This window comes from Melopsittacus undulatus, chromosome 1, assembly GCF_012275295.1.
Source record: "Melopsittacus undulatus isolate bMelUnd1 chromosome 1, bMelUnd1.mat.Z, whole genome shotgun sequence".
Classification (NCBI taxonomy): Eukaryota; Metazoa; Chordata; class Aves; order Psittaciformes; family Psittaculidae; genus Melopsittacus; species Melopsittacus undulatus.
The window spans coordinates 53,987,238-54,002,394 of record NC_047527.1 but is presented as its reverse complement, the minus strand read 5'-3'; the positions used below and the strand labels follow the sequence as shown (position 1 = coordinate 54,002,394).

Genomic DNA, 15,157 nt, shown 5'->3' with positions numbered 1-15,157 from the left:
ATCCCTCCAGCAGCCAGAACCCCTTCAGACCCTGCTTGCGCTGGGGCATCTCCGAGCTGCATGCTGTTGGCATGCTCCTTACCTGCCCAACAGTTTGCACAAGCCTATGCTTGTGAATCTGTGTGTGCAAGAGACAGAGAGGAACAATGGGCTGGGCTATGCCAGCAGGTCCAATCCCTGTGTAGTTGTTGTGGTTTAAACCTTACCATCCTCAGGTACAGTATAATGTGCGTATTCAGGAAAGTAATCTTCGATTTTTGATTTCCCTGCCAAGACTTTTTCAGCCAGCATGTCCTGTTTATTCAAGAACAAAATGATAGAAATGGTCCGTAACCACCTGTCAAAACCAAACCAAATGTTTGTGTTAGCTCTGACACAAGAAGAAGATATCATTTCAACAGAGAATTTACTGGCTATTCCTGCATGGATAGCGAGTGAAATAGTGATAGAGAGTGAAGCCTCTAGCAACAGAAAAAAAAAGATGACCTGAATTCTTGTTTTAATTAGGTTGCACCTGTGCTAGTGGGTATATTTATAGGGCCTGTAAATACATTAATAAAAACTGCAGTAAACATTGCTGCAGGGAACAGTCTCCAAAAATTGTTTTCTAAATTATCCTTTTGAAACTGAACTGGGAAATGGATGACATTTCCTAAAAGCACCGCAGTCCAAAACCAGGCATTGCTTTCTACTTTGTTTGGTTTTGCTGAAGCAAAAGCAAAAGGCTGGAAAGCTGCCTCCCCCCAGACTGCTCTGTCTTAACTACTCTTCATCCACAGAGATATCCTGCCTTTTAGGGTGGACTATATGACACATGTTGGACCAAAAGAAAACAATCTCTCTTTTGTCCCCAAATTAGTACCTTGCCATCACTATGATTTGTGCTCAACATCTTTCTTCTCTCTACCTTAAATCCCTTCCCAGTGGAGAGCATCCTCATTGGTATTTGCTGAGAACTTCATTACCTTATTTTGTACATTGCTTTTACCTTCTATGAGGAACCTGTTCAGATTGCTATTTGGTTACACTACTATAATTTACATGCACTGTGGCAGAATGGCAATTTAATGGCAGTTACAATTAGATTAGATCTGAAATATCATCCCACAAGCCAGAGAAGCCGAGCGCTCTCAGAGACGAGTCTTAACGAGAGTGGCTGCCTACGCGGGTATTGAGTGAATCGAGCGCAACGCCAACAGCAAGCTGCTCCTGCTGCTTCACTTGAGGAGGAGACAAAATGTGATTTGGAGGATGCTCTCAGTCTCGGCCAAGCAGCACAGTGACGCCAGGAAGGGGTCTCCCCTGCTTCCCTTGTGGCACCTGGCACAGGGAACTTGCTCTTCCCAAGCCGTCCCCATGCTCTGCATCATTTTGGCAGCAGCAGCAAAACACTGTGCGCCATCCCTGTGCCATAGCCCCCACTGGGGAGGGATAGGCACTGCGGGGGCACCCTGCTACCTGGCCCTACCTGGTCATTTTATGAATAAACAATCTGATTATATAATAAGGAGAGTCCTATTTTGTAAGGAGTTGAACTGTAGCTAAATTGGGGAAGGTGGGTGGGAAGTGAGGGATATTTTACCTATTATTCCAGATACTTTTGAAAAGGTCCAGGGATTCCCGTAGTCTGTTTGTGTTATTGTCTTCCCTTATTACCATGTTGTAGCTGCTGCAAGCCACAACAAAGATGATAGCCGTGACATCTGGGCAGAGCATACAGAAGAAAGAAAGAAAGGAAAAGAAAAGAACATCTCTGTTACCCCAGCATATACTCCTTGATGTAACACTGCCATTACTCCCCAAACTGCCAAAAAAACCCCGAAGAAAGTAACACTGTAACACTGGACTCATGTATTAGTGACACACTATGTGCGAATAACTCAGAGAGCAAGTTCAAAATAAAGCATGTGGAACATTTTTACTTACCATTAAAGCATTGGATCCATTTTCTTCTCTCATCTCTCTGGCCACCTACATCAAACATGCTGTTAAAAAGCCATAGGATGTTATATCACTTATGTGCACTAGGAAAGTCACACAAAACATGCAGCATGAGGGTTCAGTTTAAACATCTGACAACGACAAGGACAGTGACAGTAAACCACCACCTGAAGGTGAGAGAGATCTGCTGATGCTGTGCTGCATGTCACAGAGCTGCACAGCTCTGCCTGCTCTACTCTGCCAGGAGAAGGCTACTGAACCCATGAAACGAGAAAGACACTCTTTTCCATGGCAAATGTTGGCCTTTCCAGCCCACAGAAGTGCTGCAATGTAAGGCTGGAACTACTGTACTACAAATAAGGACAGGATTTAGAGTATTTTGAAGGATAACAGGGAGAGTGTGTCTCTGTAAGGAGGAGGACCTGGGGCAGCTCTGCCTCATCAGTGCTGCCACCATTCTGGTCAAGAGTGGAAGCAGCCTGATAGTGGGTGTTTTAAAGAGATGCAGTGTAAAGTGGACAAATGCAGAGCTTGCAGCCCTCTGGAAGAACAGACACATTTAACTCTCCTCATCTCACTGTACAAAGTCTGACTCATGGCAGCATGTCCACTGATTTCTACGAGATCTTATCCCCAAAAGCACTGTATGAGTTTACAGTGCTATACCAATGAACCAGTTAGTAAAACCAGCCACAACCCCACAACAGAGCATCACTAACAAATATAACTAATCTCAGCTCTTTTTGCAAAGCATGAGGCAACTTTACCTGTCGGAAGAAAACTAAAAAAACAAACCCAAACAAGCCAACTCCAACCTGAAAGCTATTATACCCAGCATACATGAGCACAGACATCTGAAGTAAGTTGTTAAAAATTAGTATAATATTCATAAATTATTACTAACAGACTTACTGGAAATTTACTTTATCTACTTGGAATCTTGTTTCAAAAATCCCTGATGTCAACACTCTGCATCTTAATAGGTCCTGGAAATGAGAACACAGAAGCTGATTAGCAAGGATTTTTGTAACCTCATTTTGTTTTTAAAAGCATGATATATTATTTTCCATGAAAAGTCTTAAATGTTCCATTATGTTGAAGTTCAATCAGACTTGCTGGTAAACCTGCATTTGTTCATACTGACACAATGGATATATTGAGATACCATCTCTGATTTGCTTTGTGCACTCTCAGAAAGCAGGAGACCCTACCTCCATTCTCCTTGCTGCTCACTGAAACCTGCTATTGATGGTCACACAATTATGTATGTGACAGGGATAATGAATTCTGAAGTTATATAAAACTAAGGAAAATGTTATTCATGTTGTAAAGTCAAGTATTCAAGTGTTAGAAAACTCCAGATTTACAGTTGCCCAGGCAACCTTAATTCTGCCCTCTTTTGTATTGAATGAGACAGGAATCCTATCGAAATAATAGCTTGTGACTGAGTAATTAAAGCTCTATTACAGAGCACAGGGGAACAGAATTTAAGTTGTACATAAATTTGGCATTTCTTTCTGATTTTTCAAACTAGCAATAGCTCCTAACTTAAATAACATTCTTTTAATAATTAAAAAATAACGATTTCCTTGATTCTTCAAGGAAGTAGGCAGAAGCTATTTGTGATGCATACCTCAGGCAACCATGTGCCATCACCTTCGTCAGCAGCATTTTTAACCTTGACTATCCAGCACTGCTCTTTGGGCAATGGGTGCAGAACTACACCAGGGGCTGGAGAAAGCTGCTGCCTGCCTGCTGGCAATGAGCTCTCCTCTGAGCAGCCACCCCTCGGCAGGGCTCCCTGCCTGGAAAGCATTCCCTTCCTGGGGCAAGGGAAGGGCTGCTTGGTCTAGCTTAGCTCTCCTTGCCATGCAAGGAAGCTGGGGAGGAAAGCAGGCAATCAGCGTGGAGTCCAAGCACAGCTTGTCTTTTTTGCCTTACCCTACCATCCACTGCTTCAAGTACTGTGGTGGCTGGCAAACCTTGGCTGCTCTGGGAGCTGCATGAACTCAGGCTGAAGGCCAATGATTTAATTATTTTAGTTATTGTATTTGGTACTGTCATTTTCTGTCACTTGCTGACACTTATTTGTTGTTGAAGTCAGTCATTATTTGGGGATGGTGGAAAAAAATTAAAGGAAGCAAAGGAAAAAAGGAAAACAGTGATTTTTACCAGTTAATTCAGCAGGACAACTAATTCAGTATAATAGGATTAAAATCCAAAGGCAAAAGAGAGCTTTAGAGCAGAAGTCTTCTGCCTGCCAAATACCAGTACTTCTGATCTTTGGAGACACAGGGCATTTCTTCCCAAAGGAAGTATCAGGAAAGATTTCTAGATGATGAATGACCACTCCAGGTAGAGTTGTGCCTCCCAGGAACAAACAGGCCAACACTAACATAAATAATGAAAGCAAAAATGAAGCTTTGCTTCACTGACTTCTCTCTCCAGCTGAGTGGTATCAATGCTACAATCAGACCATGAGGTCTAGATGAAGTAAATCCCAGAGCTACTGCTCTGGTCTGCAAATGTCTTGAGGGCTTTAATAATTGATCCTATATTGGGTCAACTACACACGTTTCACCTTATAATACAATGCATACTACTTTTTACTGCCTCCTATTTCAGGATGTGGTCAGATTTGTGGCTATAGAACCTTTACTAGGTCTGAAGGAACAGGCTCTGCTCCACATACTTCCTTGTATGATTCCTGGCAAGTCACTTCATTCCTCTGAATTTCACTCCCTGATTGTAAAATGAGATTTGGAAACTGTATATTTTTAAGAGCATCCACCTGTTATATACACCCCACATGGTTAGACTGAATTATCTGATGCAGGGATTCTCTTCTACCACCTGTAGTTGCAGTTTATGACACAATCTTGTCTGAGACTACCAGATGACAGTGGGATACCAGCACTGAAAAATAACAACCTCAGAGTAAGTTTGCTGAAGGAAACAACACGGCCTGAATGCAGGGAAGGCAGCCGAAGCTGTACACCATGGTGAAGCCATTTATTACTTAAAGGCTGCACCACTTCAGCATTAAATTTCCTGAATGTCGTTGTCACTAGAATTCTATCAAGATGTATTGGGGAAATACATCACTATGTCACTAGAGCACTCTATCCAGGCATATGGGGAAAAGTGTACTGTCTTTAAATAAGGCTTAAATAGAAACTATCCTGCCCACAGGAGATGGGCACAGGCTGGAAAGAAGGTGTCTGCATGCCTGCAGAGGAGTCCACAAGGTCTGCTGCTGCTGCTGGTGCTTTCCTGGGACTTGGACACTAGATCCACTGTAGGCTGGATCCACTCTCTCTCTTTCCTCTTACCATCACCTCCACCACTGAAATAAAACACTGTTTCTGTGTAGCGAAGGCTGGTGAGGGAAACCATTTGTTTTTTACATTTATATTTATATTTATTTCTGTTTCCTTCACTTTGTTTGCAGGATGCAGAATGGAAAACAAGAAGAGACTACAGTAATCACCAACCTACATATAGCAACAGTAAAAGACAAGCTTGCACCATCAAAAAGCCTTTTCTTGAATATCCACTAGTTAAATTGCTAGACCATATTTTGATATTGTATATTAAGCCCTGTTTCAGCTGCTGTTGGGACTAAAATGAATTACATAAAGAATTCATCTGAATGGGAGTCTTGGTTCAGACCCTACCCCATTAGTTATACTAACCTGATCTGTAGGTGTGTAGTCATCCATGCTGACACTGTCAATTCTTTCTAAAAAGCTGAAAGATAAACAAACATGCACTTAGAGATGGAAAATACTGTCTAGTGTAACACTTTTCACTAGTTTTTCTGGTTTAGACTCCTGCTGCAAAGTAAAACCTAAATCTCAATGGTAAAGGTATGAGTCCAATGATTTACTTACACTGATTGAGGTTGCATTTCCTGAGCCAAACAGCTTTTTACCCAGACTTTGTTTCAATACAGCACTTCTACGCTTACTGTTATGAAGTAGCCACAAGTGGTCCAAATACAATTAAATGTTATAATTTTGGAGGTCCATTAAAAATATCAAGACTAACCTGTCATAACATCATATGATTGTTTAAACTTAAAAAAGATTCTGGGGTTCAAAAAAGAAAATGGGGTGAAGGACTGCCTTTATTTAGCATAATGGTATGTTAAGTATAGTCTCAGTCATGTTGCAGTGATGCTTGTTAATACATACAAATAGCTTTGGACCTCCATGCTGCCTCAAACACTGCAACCAAAACGTAAGTAGTGGAAAGCAAAACTGACATGAAGTGGGGGTTAACTAGTCTAACTCTTTATGTTGCCAAAACTCGGTGAGATACATAAAGTGAAACAAAACCTTACAGCTGCAGGGAAGAACAAGAGAAAAGGGAACCAGAAAAAAGGGGGGAAACCACATTCCTGAAGTATTTAAAATTTTTTCAAGCTTTAATTCTTTCCCAGAATATGTCAGAATGGCATTATTAAGGACATAAAAATGTGATTTTTATAGGTACAGCTAAAATAGGCAGGATCTCTGTTCTGACTTCCACCCATTTCTTACATGTGAGCCTGGCAGACTCATTTTCCCCAGACTGCCCGTATGACAGAAGCTTTCTTGAATTTCTGCACTGTTATTTCCTATTTGGCAGCGAATATCCCACCAGCTGACTCATCCTGCTACAATATTATCAAGATTTCTTTATCAACTGGCAGGTTTTTTCCTCATTTTACTTGGGTGTGCATGTGGCATTTACTTAACTGCAGTGGGAAAGACAAAAACCCCATGAACTCTTGACTTACAATGTGACTCACTGTTAACATGGGGTCACACACTGACCAGTTGAAAAAATACCCCCTAAAAGCCTGTTTGCAACTGTTATAGCACTTTCCCACGGATATGAACTGAAAGGAAAAGAATATACCCTGCATATATATTTGCTTGTACTACTTTTCCTTTTTGAGCCTCCATTGTTATAATAAGGAAACAAAATGCACTATCTACAGCTAGAATATCCAGCTTTTCTTTCTGGATGATCAAGGTATGACGGTTAAGCATATTGTTTAAAACATCACTGTTAGGACAACACGATGGCTGCCTCTTGACAAAGCTATGCTGCACAAACTAACGAAAAAGCATCTTTTTACAAAACCTTCTGCCCTGCCAAAAGACACCATAAACACGTAACGATCTAAAAAGTACATCTTTATAGTCATCTACCATCATCACGAATATAGCTACAGCTATATTCAGACTGAACCCTTTGGTCAGGTGATTTTCATCCCCTTGAGAATATTGATTAAAGCAAATCTTAACTGCAGTTACTCCCACAGGTAATGCAGACACTGGAGCAGAGCAATGTATTTTTAACTGGTGCACCTATCATTAATACAACTCTCATCTCATGCTTGCAGCACGCAAGATGAAAAAAGGTGGCAGAAAAGCCCAAACCAAAAATGCCTCTGAGCTGAATCTCTTCCTAAACACAGAGTAGTTTTCCTTAACACAGCTGTTGAGGCAGCACTCCTGTATTTCAAAGTCCGTTTCAAAGTTTTCTTTCCAGTTTCTTAACCATTTGCTCCAACGGGCCTGAAGGGATGCACTTTCCAACAGGATAATACGTCAGTAGAGGGGTAAATCCAGGTCTCTGAGTGCAGTAAGAAGAGGCAATACCAGCAGGTTGAACCAGCCTGCAGAAAATGGGCAGGATCTTGAGGGAGAGCTAGCCAACTGCTGTGGGCAGCATAAGCTTGGGATTGATGAAAACATGGAAGTCAGGGGATAAAATGCTGCTCAACCACGGCTGACACAGAAAGGGCTCTGGTTAAGACTGTAGGCAGAAGCGGGTCTTTTTGCACAAATATGAACTCATCACAAACCTCACAAGAGAGGGTGAACCTCTGTTTTTCTTGCAGAACGCTTCCTTCTGGAAGTAATGTGTAAATCAGAGATGATACATCTTGTTTCCCCATATCGAGGTCACGTTGGCAAAATTTATCCAAAATGATTAAACATGGTATTTAGTACCAATTCACATCTCACACACCTATACAACAAGCACTTCGGGAAGGCTACTGGTTGTTAGGTTTGCTTGTTCCAAACAGGCAAATGATGGTAAGGAACAGAGGAGTGAGTAATGCAATGTTACACTGCAAATAATCCATGGCAAGGCTGGGAATAAGATAAGTCCTAATTAGATGTCCCATGTATCAGCCCAAGTTGTCCTTCATGTAGAAACTGTCAGCCTCCTCCTGGTAAAAGGATCCATTTAAAATACCCTGAACTGCAACGCTACAGTTAAGAGAGAGTGAGCTCTGAGAAAACATCACTGGACATAGCTGCTATAATATTTTATGCTTGTAAGGTTGCTGGCCACATGTGATCTATATTAAATAAATGCAATGATGTACAAGGTTTTACCTGCCACCCCACTGTGTCAAGCAGCAATGATATCACTAAATCCAGTAAATCAACACGTGACTGCTATTAAGATTTGGCTAATTTTGTAGCATTACAGAAAATTAACCTTTTCAGTGTGTGAAGGACAGGCTTCTTAATATTTCTTTTGCAACTACATTAAAAGTGCACTGAGATTTCTAGACACTGAGACACACAAACCTGTACTCTTACTTTTGGAAAGAAAATTGGTTCTTGAATATTCTTCATACAAGCTCCTTACTTGGCTAATTAGCACAGTATGAAAAAATAGCTCTGACAGGCAAATGTACATAGTAGGTACAAGTAATGGATTCCAGATGAGATAAGGAGTGAGTACTGCCTCATTACTAAATACATCTACTTAATTCCCATTACTGTATTAAAATGGGAAAACTAGAATCACTTTCCTAAATTGCCTTCTAAAGAACGTTTATTTCTACTAATCCTAAATTCCTCTAATAATTACATTCTGGCATAACATACATTCTTTTATACATATACATATATATACACACCTGCAAATTTTAAATTTACATGACTAAAATTTCAATGTAAAGTGCTTGAAGTGGGAAGATACCTCCCAACTGTGGCAACACTCCTGTCTCCACTCAAAGAATCAGCATGAGGAAAACACAATAGTAGAAAAGTGAGTAAAAATGGACACTGGTGTCACTTATTCTCTCTTTTTAGATCCAGTTTTTTTTTTCAGTCCTGGGATAAAATTATTTTTCAGAGAATTATGCCTTTTTAGAATACTGACAGGTCTGCTATTTATGCTGCTTCTATAGAAACCCATACTTGGAATTTATGTTAATTCTGCAGTGATTGCTTTGCATGCATGTGCAATGAACTTTAAACTTGCGCATTCAATTCAACTGTGACTAAAACTGTAACATATGATAAAATATTTATATTTCTATTTCACAATTGTGCTTTTATTTTTAAAGGATTCAGTCTGATAATTTTACGACATTTAGGTTCTTAATTTTACAGTAGGGTGTTCTACATTTCCTTACATGGGACTGCATGCACTACTATTTTTGTTTTCTCAAACAAATGAGGCAAGATACTGGAAGGAAGGTCTTCAGTCATCAGTTTGGAAAGGCAGTGGTTTGGTTTGCCAACAAATTAAAGAAAAATGGACTGATAAAGTTAAAAAAGAATCATGAGCTACTGACATTATTATATCTATTATTAAGCTGATCTGTAGTTTTATAAATATCTTCAGTAGTTTCCTAGGAAACTCAGCTGACACTTAGTTTGACAAGCAATCTCTAAATCCTGTATTATGCAAGCTGTGAACACAAAAGTACAGGTTTTAGATGTGCCTGCCAGTGCATGTGGGAACTATCAATAAGCATTATTCTCTGTAAAAGCCATGGCAATTTGAGCAGCAGTACCAGCTATATAAGAATTTCTGAAAAAAGGATTTATAAATGCACAAATAAAGGGGAGGCAATCGTACATGAAAATCCTTTTCTCCCTGGGTAAGTCACTACGTGGCTCTGTATAAATATTCTGACCCCACAAGCAAAATCACAATGGAAAGAAAAATGATGTCTTGAGAATAATGCGACAGACACAAAAAATACTATGCTACATTTTTAAGTGCATTTTGGCATCCAACAAAGTGGAAAGATGAAGAGCTAAACCCACAGATCAATACAATGAACTACACAACGCATCTTTATCTACTTCAACCATTTTGCATGCGCTCACCCTAACATTCCAATGGCTTTGTTGCTGTGGAAAACAAGAAACCAAACCCATGTCAAAATGCTTGTCTCCTTAAAAGAAAAAGGTAACGTGGCAAGTTTTTAAGGCTTAGCTATAAATTCTCTGTAAGACTGAAGAACCTCAGTTATCCTCACGTAAGTTGTCAGGGTCAGCAAACATTCACATTTCTGATGGACAATTAAGAGCTTTGAACTCCTCAGCCAGGCTCAAAACCCAGCAGAAGCACCATTATCTACTCTATGAAACCATCTAGGAGGAGGACTTTTGAATTCCATCCTCTTTGGATTGCAGTAAGTCACGGGAGAGGCAGACATTTCAGAAGAGAACACCTACCTCAGGGTCTCTAGGGAGCTGAAGTAGAAAATATACCTTCCCCTACTCCCTATTACAGTTACCAGGGACAACATCAGGATTTGAAATTCTTTTCCTCTTATTTCTTTCTATATTTTAAATAAATAAATGATATATTTCAAATCAACTATAGGATTACAATCCTGTAATAATAATTCATCTTACAATATCTGAAATAGGAAACTATGGATTTCTGGTTTTGAGAATACCTTAGGTTCTATGGTTGCATTTCAAGCAACCTCAAGTTATTCCGATATATTTCCCAGTAACTGAGAAAGACATGATGAAAACAGCCCCCAGTACTATTCTAACCCCTAAAGGATTAATTTTCCGAAGTAACTTGCCAAAAATACCAGCAGAAATCCCTCAGAAGACACTGGTAAAATTTAAAAGCTAAGGATTCTTTTGTCAAATTTAAAAAATTACTATATTTTAAATACAGCTGCCATGTACTGGTGGAGTTTATCCCCTCTCTTCCTCTATACCACTATGCAGTCACTTCCCGTGAGGAGTAAGCACAGTAGCAAAGGCACAACAAGGAAGAGAAGGCCAGAAACCTGTTTTGGATCCAGTCTGGCTCACCTACGCTGTTCTCCAGTTTTGAATGACAAGTGCTGCATAACCTGTTACGAAGAAAATATCCAGTGCAAATGCGGAAATACAGCCTACTGTAACAGAGCATTTCTTTCAAAAGGGTTAGAAATCTACATACTGATATTGCTTGTCACACGTTTTTGGTATCTGCCAAGATCCTCAGGACTTCCCTTTTGCTCCTGGCAGCTAAAAAGTACTTATTTCAATATCAAGATGAACCCACTATTCATGTGGGGTGTGACACACATGGAAGTGGGGAGATAACAGCAGACAGCAGGGAGATCTCCTCCTCCCTGCACTCCCATATGTAGGGACTGCAGGGGGCAGCCTCTGCCCAGCCCAACCCCTGCATCCCATCCCAGGCATCTTCTCTGGAACCTGTTTGCATACAGAAGCTCAGCTGGATCTCACTCCGAAATTTTGCTAAAATACAAGTGAAACCTGAATTTAATAAAGCTCACCAGAATTTACCTTACTTCTCATTTTTTCAGTTGTCAAAGCTGTATTTTCCCAAGACCTGCCAACCTCCCAGCCAATCTCACACTGTCTCACGCAGGGCTGGCAAAACGGCTGCTTGAGGATTACAAAAAACCACTGGGATTTATCTGCACCTTCACCCATCTGCAACTCATGTCTTGCCAGCAAGGGAACTGTTGTGCCAGGTGAAGAGGCTAAATGTGAGGCTAAGAGGGAGAGCAAAATACAGTCATGCCTGAAACCCTCTGGCTTGTTAACAGGCCAGTAATGTTTGAGGATTTGTGGTTTAAAGCACTTGGCCAGCTCTCTGCTTGGGGTGAGGGGGGATGCAGCCAGGAGGCAGCTGGAGGTGGGTCACTCACCAGCCCACTGGGGAACACAGACAGCAGATATGCAGCCAGGATGTGGCATCCTGGGCTGTACAGCTTGTGGTGAAGCAGTGTCTCCCCAAGGCCACTTTGAGCTTGCTTCAGAGGGAGAGGAGCAGTGAGACTGGGAAGGGTCTCAGGCCAGCAATGGTGCTCTCTACAAGACACACAAGTAAAGGGCACTTTGCTGTCCCAGTGTCCATACCATATGCCTGCCAGTGGAATTCAGCAGCTTGACAGGGAAGGGTATAACTTGTTTCATTTTGTTGCCTTGGCCATGACTGCTGATGGCTGTGGTCCCAGCTTCCATGAAGTCATCAAGAGCAAAGCCAACATGAGACGCTTCATTTGTAGCAGCAAACTATGCTCCCTGGTAATCCTATGAAGTAGGAAAACTTTAGTTTGAACCCTATTCACAGATGATGATTTTGGATGAGGCTTTAAAAAGCAAAGACAGATGATGATGGTTGCAACCAAGGCCTTGTATACCATTCACCAGGTTATCCTTTCCCACAAGGAGCCAGCTGGCAACAATCAGGAGCGTATTTGGTGGGGTTAAGAAAGACAGTGAAAATTTGAGTTTTCCCAGTCTATGGGCTCAGATAAGAATGTTTCCTAGCAGACATCCATTTTAACCTCACTTTCTCCACAGCTAAGTTGTCTTCTCTCACTGTGTACTGCAGCTAAGCTGCACGGGCTTTGGCATGTGCCCAGCTACTAACTAAACAAATGCACAAAAAGTTCAACTGCATTAAACATTTCATATGTGAGTTGTGCCCCCTTTCTGCTTGATAACAGCAATCCGATTTTATTTTGTTTTAATTGAAAATATATGAACTAAACTAAAGAATGAACAAACTGCATGACTTCCACAACTGCTTGTCCCCATGGGTTCCCTAAATTTGTAAAGAAGCAGTGTGAATTTTGGGAAATGCACTTCTTCCTTCTAAATTTAGCAAACTAGCCACTTTTTGGCTTAGCAGATGTTTTTGCTTTCTGAGTGAGAGGCCTATGGGGATCATCATTAACCCTCTTCTTAACATAAACACTGACTAAGACCTCAATCTGGAAAACTGTCGCTCACGCAGAAAGGTTAATCGGTTCCAGCAGAAAAGAGACAAATCATCTGCAACTTCTGCTATATGGGAACTCAGAGAAGAGGGAAGATGGGCAGAAGGAGAAAGAAGATGAAAGGTTATTTATTTTTGAAGGGACAATATTTTTTCTATTGTGTGTTCAGAAGTTTTATTCCCAGGGGTGCAAGAGGTCAGGCTACTGCGAAACAGACTAAGAATGAAGCACCAATAAAATCTGAGGCTTGGATGGGCTCATGCAGACCCTCCTTCTGACCATGTTCACACCAGCTTGAATTCACTGACTTCAGTGAACTTTCTTCTTCCTCATGAGGATAGTCCTAAGCAGATAATAATTAAATGCGTACTGTAACATGCATGGAGCGTTTCTACAGGCAAAGATTTGATTTCTGCAATGTAAAGGCTACACAGAGCACATTCTGCAATTACAAGTGTAATTCTGAACAGAGGATTAAAAAATAACCTGAAAACAGAAAACTCATATTGCATTATCCAGAGAGATCTGGATCCTGGCTGCTTTGTGAGCCGATACATGGCAGGCTAGGATCTCTTTATCCACTGTCTACATGAAACAAATGTTTTAACATCTAGCACCTACACAGACCAGTGCTGGAAGGGAAGCAGATAATACCTGAGATATCAGATGAAATAGATGGGCAGAACAGAACTGTTCCATCAAGACCTAGAGAATGCACCTTTAGACAGAATGGTAGATCAAAACCTTGGGTTTATGTCCCACTAACTAAAGTGCATAGAAAATCTCACCTCCATCTCTTCAGCTGAATTCTTCAAAAAGAACTTGGATTTTTATGTTTCAGAAAGCCAAACTGTGAAAAGGCCTCAATAATACTCAGAGTTGCAAAATGCATTAGGTTTACAAGCAGTAGCTATATACCACAGGGTTGCCAGGAAATGTCTCAAGCTAACAAAATGTATTTTCACTAGCTGTTGCAAGTACAGTTTTTCCTGTTACCTGCAGGTTTATCTTGCTGTGGTATGTAAAAAATATTTCAGTGCAACTTAAACATCTGGCTGATGGCTTTGCACTTCAGATATCCTCTTAGTGTACAAAAATGGCTGCACTTTGGATATCCAATTGGTGTACACAAAATGCACCAAGTGCGGTGAGTCCTGAAGAATGCAAAATCCAGGTTAGAAAGAGCACTGGTTGTTGGGAATTAAAGATCACCAGTGGAAGCGGTTTGGAATAGTAAGTCTGCTACAGTGATTGCCAAAAAGGAAAAACCAGTTTGACTAGAGTTTTATACAGGAGGTTGATAAAAGAGAAGGCAGAAAATCTCCAAACAGGAGAAGCAAAGGTAACAAAACAGATTTAGAAGGAAGTCACGAGAAGTTCATGTTTACCAGTGGCACCAGTCCAAGCTCAGTGCAAAGAAACTTGCTGCCAAGAGATTTCATGTTAGAAAGTCAAAGCAGATGATTCAAAAAAGAAGATGCCAGTAGCCCCTAGAAAACCCAGATGAAGAAAAGTGAACTCTTCAGAGTAGCAAACACCCCCATCAGGAAAAGCACACATGTGTGTATATTACTGTTTTCAGATCTACACATTTTTTGTGACACCTCAATGAAAGGAACAGTGTGTGAAAATCCTGAGCAAAATGAGAGCATATCTGTTTGCTTTCACCTACCACGTGTTTGCCAGGTGTTGACATGACCCAGAGAAATGACATGGCTGGAGCCCTGGGGTTAAACAGGAGGAATGGCACTAGTTCCAAGCCTTAACATTTCCATCACAGGACCAGCTCTCATGAGGATGTCTTAGAGGCTCCAAGACATAGACAGGGTCCAGAGTTCCTATACAAACCTACCATCTGAGGAATACAAGGGCTTCCAACACATGTCCTACCACAGAGAAGTTTTCTGGGGCTGCATGTGAGATGTGAAGTATGTCATCAGTGAAAATTAAGAAAACTGAAAAATTTGCTCTACAGAGAAGTCAGGAAGGTGATCAGCTTCCTACACACTGGGAACAGAGAAAGTGCTAAAGCAGTCCTTGCAGAACACCTGGCAACATTTCTTTTTCCTTACTGCAGTTTATGAGGTGCAGTGGCAGCTCAGTTCTCTTCTGCACCCCTTAAGCCTTGTCCCAGGTCTAGCATTGCACTTACGTACCTCTTTTCCTTGTGTAAAGGGCATGCTTCACAAAAGGTAAAGG

The 15,157-nt window shown here is 41.0% G+C and overlaps 1 protein-coding gene across 2 annotated transcripts in view; it reads right to left on the bottom strand.

The window, feature by feature from the left end:
- The window catches only part of GNAL (G protein subunit alpha L), a 194,604-nt gene that overhangs the window by 8,306 nt on the left and 171,141 nt on the right, over positions 1-15,157 (bottom strand). For both annotated transcript variants that reach the window (XM_034063706.1, XM_005153471.3), the window contains exons 6-10: positions 5,637-5,691; positions 2,854-2,927; positions 1,927-1,985; positions 1,583-1,703; positions 207-337 (exon numbers count right to left, since the gene is read on the bottom strand). In XM_034063706.1, coding sequence (XP_033919597.1) covers positions 207-337; positions 1,583-1,703; positions 1,927-1,985; positions 2,854-2,927; positions 5,637-5,691 — 440 coding nt within the window. The remainder of the gene's footprint in view (positions 1-206; positions 338-1,582; positions 1,704-1,926; positions 1,986-2,853; positions 2,928-5,636; positions 5,692-15,157) is intronic.